At 37.8% G+C, this 11,395-nt stretch overlaps 1 protein-coding gene across 1 annotated transcript; it reads left to right on the top strand.

Annotated features, from left to right (window-relative positions):
- The first annotated feature begins 259 nt into the window (after positions 1-259).
- Positions 260-10,993, top strand: ddx47 (DEAD (Asp-Glu-Ala-Asp) box polypeptide 47). The gene is made up of 12 exons (XM_079457209.1): positions 260-439; positions 768-861; positions 1,464-1,652; positions 1,738-1,809; positions 2,988-3,106; positions 5,528-5,599; positions 5,752-5,868; positions 6,648-6,794; positions 8,357-8,494; positions 8,577-8,647; positions 9,688-9,817; positions 9,902-10,993. The coding sequence occupies exons 1-12, from the start codon at positions 335-337 to the stop codon at positions 10,049-10,051; spliced, it is 1,404 nt and encodes a 467-aa protein (XP_079313335.1). The 5' UTR covers positions 260-334; the 3' UTR covers positions 10,052-10,993.
- The last annotated feature ends 402 nt before the right edge of the window (positions 10,994-11,395 follow it).

The following is an 11,395-nucleotide window of genomic DNA, read 5'->3' as shown; positions in this document are numbered from 1 at the left end:
AAGAAGAGATGTTATTATATCATTTATTCAGGGAGAGGGAAGATGAGCAGTCTAGTAAATCATTCAACCACACAGAAAAGCCATTTAATATCCATCATTTATTCCAAAAGACACCAGCTTTAGAGAGATGTATTCTATCACCTTACCAGCGAGTGTATTTGGGTGACATTGGCATGAGTGGGCTTCAGTGCTGTTAGGGTACTGTAGTGCGCATGCGCAGTGGAGGCAGCTGTACCCTAGTCCAAACCATGCGAGTGTCGTCGAACACCAAACCTGCCACTTCCGGTCATGCGCGATAGTCTCAAACGCAACACGTGGGTAACGGGCAGCTGACATGGCGGATGAGGGAGAAACACGCGATGAGAAAACAAACACACAGACAGCAGAAGACGAAACAAATGAAGACACAGAAGAGACACACAAGAGCTTCAGAGATCTGGTGACGAAACTAAAAGAACCTTGTTCGGCATATCGATTATATGTGTATAACATGATATACTTTAATAAGATTGATTCCTCTCGACTGTTATTCAATTGAAATGGAAGCTAAAGCTAATAATGAAAATGCTAATAATACAGTTTGTGTGTGGGCTGGTTTAGCTGTATTTCTGAGGACTAAATAAAAGGCTCAATAGATTTTTCTTTATGTCTGGCACATGTTATAAGGGTTTTGTCCCGTGGGTTAGGGGATAGAATATATCATCCGCCTGAATCAATGGAATGTCCCCACTAGTATAGTAATCTAAACGTGTGTGTGTGTGTTTTAGGGAGTCACTGAAGTTCTCTGTGAAGCTTGTGATCATCTGGGATGGAAGAAACCAACTAAGATCCAAGTGGAGGCTGTTCCTGTGGCTCTGGAGGGTAAGCACACAACACAGGGTTAGGGTGGTGAGACCACTTTTCCTTCTTCAGGGTTATTTACAGTCATGCACTTCACTCACCAGCGTCCCGGATGCAGAATGATGCACTTAAAGCACTTTCTCCTTCTGATGTCTCAGGGCTCTTTGCTCCCAAAGTTGAAACACAAAGAGAAGAGATGCGTTATGCATTGTGTAGGAATGACGCACAACACCGAGCGCTTCCAGTGCTTTTATCTAACCCATCCTCCTTTAGTCTCTGGCTAAATGCATTAGAAACACAGACTTTCTTCATTATTTATTCCTCTCATAAAGCTATCTAAACACATGACGTGGATGATGTTAGTTAGTCCTGTTTGAAGCTTAAGAGTAACATCATTGGGTAACACAACAGATCGGATTGAATGGAACCTCATACCTCAACAGTCATTTCATATCTGCTTTTAATAAAATAATAAAGCCTTAAGACAAACGACTTCAATCACTTCATTCTTTGAACATTCCATTTTACAAAGATAATAAAACATACCAAGCAATGTTAGATTTGAATATAATGATCTTTCTTTCAGTTATTGTGACTCTGTACTTATGTGGGTGTGTTTTCAGGTCGTGATGTCATCGGTCTTGCAGAGACAGGTTCAGGGAAGACCGGAGCGTTTGCTCTTCCCATCCTGCAGTCTTTGCTGACGTCTGCGCAGCGGCTGCACTCGCTCATACTGACCCCCACACGAGAACTGGCCTTTCAGATCTCTGAACAGTTTGAGGCTCTGGGCTCCAGCATCGGAGTCAAGACGGGTACCAACATATTGATATCATATGATGTGTGTGTGTTTCAGCTGTTATAGTCGGAGCGATTGATGAAATGATTTGTTTGTTTCAGCTGTTATTGTCGGTGGGATTGATATGATGTCTCAGTCACTGGTTCTTGCTAAGAAACCTCATATTGTCATTGGTAAGAATTCATTCGATCAATCTCTTGTTGTCCAGACACAGCTCCAGAAAAAGAAGCTGATAGAAAATGTTTGTTCTGTCATCCTTTGTCTAGAGTAACATAATACAATCACGCTCTTATTAATGCAAAGGCCTTTAAACATGTAGATATACGGCTTCTAGTTGTGGGACGCTGCCCAATGTGACGGCGGTCTTGTCTGGTGTATACAGTATACAGTGAATCTCTGTCAGACAGCGCCTCTGGAATGAACAGAAACACACAAGATTATGCCTGTTTTGTCTAGTATTTTCATAAGCACAGATTTCAACGTGTTAAATAAAAACCCTAAATAAATACAAAGAGTTGTGCAAATGGGCAAGGGCGTCAGATCTGCGTAGAGAGACCACTCTTAAAGGGGCCGCGTTCTTAATAATCCTGCTGCTGTGACTCCTGTCAGTAATGTTCATCAGAGAACAAAAGAAAAGAGGAAATCAATGTGTTTTGTAGCTTCCGTTCTGTATTTGATGTTTGAATCAATAAAACATTTAGAACCTGTTAGACACGAGAGCTCTCAGTTATACTGTACTTCAATGTTAAACGGCTATAATTCATGTTAATTGTGCAAAAATATTTGACTTTATAATTGTGCAGCTTGCGCTGTTCAAAGAAGATGCCTGACTATAACTGCATGAAAAAGACTTGTGTCTGCGCAGCTGCCATTGGGGGCGTAACCTCACAGCCGGTGTTGTGTTGGGATTTGCCTCTTTTTCAGCAACCACTAGATTTACATAAAATGGAGAAAACAATAGTGTTTGAGGCTCACGATGGGTCATTTCCATGTTCAGACCTCTTATTATTCAACTAACCCTAGATAAATACAATCTCTGGCACCTTTAAAATAAAGAATCATCAATTTAATGCAGACATCACTTGCAGTACTAATATCGGATTGTTGGCTTTCATTCATAAAATGATGTTGTTATAGGAATCTATTATTTCTACATTCATTTGGAGATTAAATGTGAAATTATTAGAAAAAGTATTTTGAAAAACATTCATGTTATCTGTGAATAAGCGTGACTATTTTTGTATCGATTGAAAGCACTAATATATATATGCATATAATTATACATACATGCATGTTTATATTGATATAGGATTCATGGATTGCTCTCATTGCTTCTTTTTAACTTTTATAGCAACTCCAGGCCGCCTGTTAGATCACCTGGAGAATACAAAAGGCTTCAATCTACGAGCACTGAAATACCTGGTGATGGATGAAGCCGACCGCATTCTCAACATGGACTTTGAGTCTGAGGTACACACACACACACACACACAGACTATGAAGTGTATTCATTCTTACTTGATTCAAAGTTTACTTTCTGGTCCAATGTTTTTCTCTTCATACATACAGTAACCTCCACTATTAATGTCACCTTTGGTAAATATGAGCAAAGGCGGGTGAAAAAATAAATATGCATTGTTTCTCATTTTGATCTACAATATTCCAACATTTCATTGAAGGAAAACGATTTGAAGTTGGGGGAATATCACATTCCCAGAGGGAACAGTCAAGAATATGAATAGAGGAAAGGAGGTCTGAGGTTTCACTGGGTTATCTTCTGTATCTTCTGTGTTAGGGGGATTAATGATTATAGAAATATACTTTCCTTTGCTTGCCATTATCAGAGAGACATCACTTGAGTTGTGTGTCCCATAGGGATGGGCGATATGGCCTAACAAAATTATCCCGATCATTTCAGGTATTTATTGCGATAACGATACCAATGACGATAATATATATATATATTATTATAAATTATTTTCTTCTGTAAAATCTCAGATTATGTTGTGTTTAAGTTGTGTTCAGTGACACTGCTGAAAAACACCACACACAAACAATTACACAATAATAATTATAATCAATTACAAGTTTAAAATGTAAATAAAGTTTCTGTATTTCTTTATACTCCCATGGTGCAACAGTGGCAAAAATAGTGCAAACAGCAAAAGTAACAACAATGTCTTGTGTTTCAAATTTACCAGTACAACTGCAAATAAATCCTGATAAAGTTACAAACATGTTAAAGTAACTTGATAAAGTAAATAAGTTCAGTGAGAACGACACACTCTTTTAAATTCGGGGTAGGAGGGATGAGAGCGATAACGAGCATGAGTTTTTTTGCAAGTGGTACATACTTGTATGTGGTCGGTGATGAAGAGAATCTAAGGAAACCATTCGCAGGGTGGTCCTCCACCAGTTTTCCTCATTTCACACTTTTCTGTTTGCTGCAAACAAGTGTTTGTGATTAAATGTTCACAAAAGTAATAAAAGGTTGTGGTAAATACTCACAACTTTGAATTATATTCTTATATTTTGTCTTGATCTGCTGCCAGGAACGTTTGGAGTTGGGGTTGCATCTAAAAATCAATGAATATCAATCTTTCTTAGGATGTAATAGCTTAGCCTATACATTCACATTATACGTATGTATGTAGACTATGTATGTATGAATGCATGTATCGACACGAATACACATTTTAATTTGAGCATTTTATAAATTTGTAATATAGCCTACATAATTGTTCTCTTGCTATGGCAGCAGATACAGTGTTACTGCGTGCTTGAAAAACACTTCGGTATGCTTCGTATAACTGAAGAATAATCTCTTGCTCCTGCGTGGAAAAATATATATTGCTCTATCCATATTGAACGGGATTGGTTGTTCAGGGCCGACGTCACTCTTTTGTGCACGCGTGTGTGGAGTGATCATAGCTTAAGGATCAAAGCTTGGGTTGACAAAGTTCATGAGCTGCGTCTTTAACCTCAACAACAAGCTCCTCCTTAACCTCACGTCCGCCTTCCACTATGCTTGTTTTCACTCCACACGTGAAGAGTGAGTCAGCCGCGCACGAAACTACGTCTTCAACTAGACTTATCGCTATTATTCCCAGAATTTCTCCAGATCCTTCAAATGTTGGTGCTCCCTCTTCTTCAGTTCATCCCACTCATTTTCCATAGTGTTCAATTGCAGGATAAAGCAACAAGTCCCAAGAAGCAGTGGGTTACAGTGCATCTTATAACGGCTAAGGGTGTTGTGGAGCGGAGTCATTAAAACCCCCTCAGAACTGCTTCACACAGTTTATTGCTTTTATAAAACTCCATCACATTTGATTTTATAAAATATTCTAAATATGAATAATGAAATATTACTTTGTATAGTAGGTTTTGATTCTGTGATTTCTATTGATGTGCATCACTAAAGTCCATTACAATGGTGTTGAAAGTTTCATTTTGATTTCACTGGGGCTTTAACCCTAGTCCCAGACTAACTTGAATGTGGTCTTGATCAAAAATGACTTGCACTGACATATCTTTAAACGTGTTGGTGTCATTGATTTGATGCACACAATTGTTTTTTGTAAAGTATGTTTTTTAAAAACGAGATTAAAAGGTCAGGGACACTTTTTTTCCCACCCTTTTTTATTATAAATTTATATTCTGTCATACGAGAACATCTATAAGAATATACAGTAGTTTTTTAATGAATGTTTTAATCTCACTTTATTTAAATTACCACATTTAGTGTACTGCCTAACCCACTTGTTATGGTATTATGTATTAAATGAAAATCTTTACTGACTTGATGTTTCAGTAGTTTTGTGATAATGACCCACGAGCTATTTTAAAATTTCAATGACAAATATTTTACTCTGAGTGTTTCTCTGTTGTCAGGTGGATAAGATTCTAAAAGTGATTCCTCGAGAGAGACGGACTTTCCTGTTTTCAGCAACCATGACCAAAAAGGTACAAAGAGTTTGAAGCAGCGATAGCATTGTGAGAGTGCCGCTGCCAGTGTTCGGATCATTCTAGCAACGATCGCAGCGCATTGGAATGTAAATTGGTTAGTAAAAATACAAATTATATTGAATGATCCCTTCTTGTGCCTCTTGTTTCAGGTTCAGAAGCTCCAGCGGGCAGCGCTACTAGATCCTGTCAAATGTACCGTGTCCAGCAAATACGCCACTGTAGACAAACTGCAGCAGTATTACATTTTCATTCCATCAAAGTACAAGGTTCGTGTAGAAACTATTCACAGTTACTACTGATGTTGTCAATCACGGGTGAAAACTTTGGTTTGGTTTAATAGCTGAATATCATCCGTTGTAATATTTGTGAAAGTCAGAACTGACTGTTTTATAAGACTGTGACCGATATTGCCCCATACCCTTATTCACTATTAATTGTCAAATATAGTGCACTTGAAGCAGCGAATGAAAACATGTCTGTGAATTCAGATGCCGAAATTCATGATAGATGTCTCTAGCAGCTAGTTGTGAGTGTACATCAGTTGTCCACTTGTTATTTCTGCCCTCGACCGGATTGAGTGCACTCAATAATGTCCACTATGATCTTACACGCCAATAAAAATTTGGGTTAGGATTGATTTTTCCTAATTCTCTTCCCTTTCCTTCTTTATAATAAAAAAAACACTTACTAACCTCACTATTCTTAGCTTTGTATACTGTGCTAGGCTTTAATGGACTAGTTTGATGCACTTATGTATTTTGTTGCCTATGTTGTTATAATTGCTTCCAATGTTTCCTCATCTGTAAGTCGCTTTGGATAAAAGCGTCAGCTAAATGACTAAATGTAAATATAGGTTAGGTTAGTTTAGACACTATTAGTATAGTATGCTTGGTGATTTATGTTGGGATAAACCCAAGTATAAATATGAAATGCCACATTAAACTTCAAGCCTGGTTAACTCTTCTTGGATTGTATATTGTGTTCAGACCTCAGTTCTACTTTGGTTGTGCAAGTGTTAATGTGTTGATGTTTGTTTGTGTTTTAGGATTGTTATCTGGTTTCTATTCTCAATGAACTGGCTGGAAATTCCTTCATGGTTTTCTGCAGCACATGTAACAACACTCAACGGGTGGCACTATTGCTCAGAAACCTCGGCATCACAGCAATCCCTCTGCATGGACAGATGTGTCAGGTACACACCAATCAAAATCTGTTGTTAGAAAAAACCCTTGCAGTGTAAGCGTCACGAGCGGGGCATAGCCCGGCCACTCTAGTCACTGCGTCCCTCACATTTTCAAATGATAATCCAAAGCACTTTAAAACCATCCAGAAAATGAAATATTAATGAGTGAATATTAATTAAAGAAGCAGAGGTAAAAAAAAAACAATGTAGGACTCTAGTATGACATCTGTTTTATTTATTTGTCAACAGACTTGACAAAGATTTGTCTTGCACAGAACTTGCATGGGATGTTCAATAACACAAGCTAAATGTCTGCTTGCGTCTGAAGGCTTTGCTTAACAAGAAACGGGCGTGTTTACAATTACTCGGTCTGTCAGTGCTTTGTATCCTTTTCTTGGTGAAACGGAAGTGCGTTTCAGTGAATGTAATTCAAAGTTGGTATCAGGAAGTGAGAGGTCGCTCTTTAGTGTTGTTTTAATGTTGCGATGAGTTTTCGAGACACAAAGCTCTACTGTGAAACAGTCCTCCATTACTTTTCTGCCAATTCTTCTTCAAACCTGCTTTTGACACCTCCGTCTAAATGAATGATCTTTATTTATTAATTTCCACTGAATTTGATGTATAACAAGTGGATTTCCAGTTCTTTTTGTCAAAACTTCCTACAACATTTGCTCTCCTCCAAGTTGATATTAATAGGCATTTAAGTTCAGTTCAATTTATTTGATCAGCTTTAAAAAAGCCATGCGCAATATGCAACGCTGTCCTCGAAATTGACTTGAGACTTAAAAATGGCAGTGCGCACCTCGCAGGTATGTCGCACCGGACGTGTGTATTATGCATGAGCTCAAATCTAATCCTGATGGATGATGGGCAGGATTTAACGTGATGTTTATACAGTTTTAGTTTAAAATTTAAAACTCTTAAACGTTTATCAATGAATAGGCATTGCGTGGCTGATACGCGCAGAAATGGATTTCTTTGTGGAATATGTTAATGTGCCGCTTACAGGCATGATTTGGTTACTCCATTGCCTTTAGATACGTTTTTCCTGTGATTATCAATGTAAATGAATACACTGATAACAAGGTAAATTCTTAAAACTTAAACTTGAGAACAATGGTGGGGCACGATGGAGTAAAGACTCCAGAAGAGTTGCACACTGACACTGTGGTTATAAGGGTCTGCCAAATGAGTACATTTAAATGTAGCTCTGTGCAATTAATCGAAAATAAATCGTAATCGTCAATTTTGGCCTTCATCAATATACAAAAACAAAATAATGGAGGTAAAGGATTATTGTGCCGCATTCCATTTGTCAAGGATCCACTCGGTTCTTGTAGTATAAATCCACAGCGCACCCTTTCCTTTACAGTGGTTCAGCAGGCATATTTCTTAACATTTATTTTTCAGTTTTTAAAAGCCAAGTTTTTGTATATTTTCGATGTTGTTTTAAAGGTTCATGAGTAATCGTGTTAAATAATCGGGATCTGAATATTGGCCAAAATAATCGCGATTATGATTTGTGTCATTATCGAGCAGCACTAATGTTGTTGATGCTTGTGTGTGTTTAGAGTAAACGTCTTGGAGCTCTTAACAAATTCAAGTCAAAGTCTCGCTCTGTGCTGCTGGCCACTGATGTAGCGTCTCGTGGGCTTGACATTCCACACGTGGATTGCGTTATCAACTTTGACATCCCAACACACTCAAAGGTACTGAACCCCCCCAAACACACATTCACATGATTTTGTCAGATGTTTTTCTGAAAGTGAAAATGTTTTTTATTCTCTTCAGGACTACATCCATCGTGTGGGCCGCACGGCGAGAGCGGGAAGATCTGGAAACTCCATCACATTTGTCACACAGTCAGTAGCCGTTGGTTTTTAAAACTGCTCTCTTTGTCAGTGATATACGTTTGATAAAAGACTGTTAAAGGATTAGTTCACTTTCAAATTAAATTTTCATGATACTTTACTCATCCCCATGTCATTCAAGATGGTTATGTATTTGTTTCTTTAGTTGAAAAGTTGTGTTCATGAGTTCACGTAATTACACTGAGAAGGTCAAGCTTGACTTAGGCGGAAGTACAGTGTCAGTGTTTACAAGTTTTCAACCTAATTACGTAATATGTGAACTCATGAATGAGCATTTGTGTTTATAAAGCATATACAAGTCAAATATTTCGGTAATTTCGCTAGATAAGACCCTTATTCATCATCTGGTATCGTTTAAACCTTTGAAGCTCCACTGAAACTGTCATTTTGACCTTCAACCGTTTGCAGTTCATTGAAATCCACTATATCACTGTTTCTCAAACTTTTTCTGTCATTCCCCACTTTGGAGGTCCGAGTCCCACCTGTCCCCAATAGCCAAAAACTAAATGGTAATAAACTTTAGGTCCACTGTCTGTCTTGGTTTTCTCTGCTGGTGCCGAATCTCCAGTATTCTTTTCTTTCCATGTCACAAACCTCTGACATAAAATCATTCTTGCAATTTATTTGCAATGTGATGATGTTTTAAGTAAGGCTTTGTTTTGAGTGTATGGTCAATAATAAAGTAATTAATAGAGATGAGAAGAGACAAAATTTCCACCCATTTGTCGCACCCCACTTGTCATGTCTCCATTCCCAACCAGTGGGTCCCGCCCCGCACTTTGAGAAACACTGCACTATATGGAGAATAATCCTGGAATGTTTTCATCAAAAACCTTAAATTATTTACGACTAAAGAAACAAATACATAAACATCTTGGATGACAACAGCGGTGAGTAAATTATCATAAAAATCTAAATTGACAGTGAACTAATCCTTTAAATTGTCACGATCACCAATAAACAAGGAGGAATTCCAGAGGGACGTAATTCATGTTTATGTCAATGTCTAAATGTGTTTTTTGTTTACGCAGGTATGATGTTGAGCTCTTCCAGCGAATAGAAACATTGATTGGGAAAAAACTGCCCGTCTTCCCCACTCAGGAAGAGGAAGTTATGATGCTGATGGAGCGAGTGAGCGAAGCGCAGAGATTTGCACGGATCGTATGTCCTTCTGTTCATGAGAAACATGCACATAGTTTTTTCTGGAATGTTGAATTGATGAATCTTTCTTTCTCTTTCTTCCAGGAGATGAAAGAACAAGGAGACAAGAGAAAAAGAGGTCATTCCAGAGACGAAGCGGCCGATGATGAAGAGCAGTCAACTGGAGTGAGGAAGAAGGTCAAGGGTGGATCATTTCGAGGAAGGAGGGCCGGCACCTCCAAACGTGGACGCTGACCGTCCATAGCATGGGTTGTGTTTAATAAATCTTCTGCTTTTCCACAAAACAATGTGTGGATTCTTTTTCAAGCAGAATGTGACTGTGGTCTGCAAATATGTTTTTGCTGTCAGTTTGATTGACATCGAGCTTTTAGCACTGAGCATTTTAGCACATTTTACCCAGTGAGCAAACTGAAGGCAACGGTTGCAAGATTTGTCTGTAAGCATATTTTGGCATCTTTGCTAAGCGTCTACAATTTTTAATTACGATCAAATCTGGAATGATTTTACAGTTTACAGAGATTAGCCATTAAGTACCAGATCCATGTACTGTGCCAAGTTATTTGATTTATTAATAGTTGTTTGCCAATAATCCCTTTAAGATTTTGGCAGTGTTTTGACAATTTTCTGATTGAGGAAATGCTTATTTTACATTCAAATGAGTCATTTTAGAGGTAAATAGTCAAAATACTAAACATAAGCAAAAAGTAAATTGGTTATCAAAAGGTTAGCTCAGATCATGGGATGTGTGACTGAAAGACAGAAGATCTATCTGCTGTGACACCTGTAGGTTTGTTCTCACACAGGAAGAAAAGCAGAAGACACTGAATCTCATTCACGAATAATTGCGTAGATTTGTCATATTTATATGCACATTTGAACCTCTTACGAAAACTTTCTGCCTAATTCACAACACGTACGTGTGCACGTTACCTTAACGTCCTAATGTTCGGGAATCTGGGGAGCAGAGAAGGAGTTTACTCATTTGCATAATACACACCCAGTACATCTCCATATTAGGGCTTTCCCCGAAACCTTCCCTTTACCACCACAGACTGTCCAGGCAACCCCACAGTCCTTAAATTCACTTTATACACAATAAAACAGAGTTTATATACAGACATGCAGTGTGCAGCCATCTCAAGTCCTATTCTTTCACTCTATATGATTAAAGAATTTAAAAATGAAATCTATCTACGCGTAATTATTTATATGTAATATCATTTAAAACTATTTTACTAAGAAAAACATGCATTTTGTGATTTTGTCTTCGAGAAAGAGAGAGAAGGATAAAAAGACCGGTGATTTTTGCTGATGACGGTTTACAACCGTTTCTATCTTTTCTCTTATTTTCCCTTATTTTTAGTATGAAAGTTTTTGTGAATCATGATTTTTTTTGTGAAACCATGCTTAGTGAATGATACCCATTGTTGCTATGTGGGTTTAAGTGGGATGTACAATGTTTTTCTTTTAGCGGTATCAGAACCAGCTAAACTAAACGTTACTCCTTCTGAAAGATGAACATTTCATAAAAGCTTAAAAATGTCTAGTTTATGTAGTATAATAGAAATCTCCCTATAA

The sequence above is a fragment of the Barbatula barbatula genome (assembly GCF_947034865.1).
Source record: "Barbatula barbatula genome assembly, chromosome: 5".
Taxonomy (NCBI): Eukaryota; Metazoa; Chordata; class Actinopteri; order Cypriniformes; family Nemacheilidae; genus Barbatula; species Barbatula barbatula.
The sequence above is the reverse complement of the archived record's forward strand: the minus strand, read 5'-3'. Positions and strand labels throughout refer to the sequence as shown.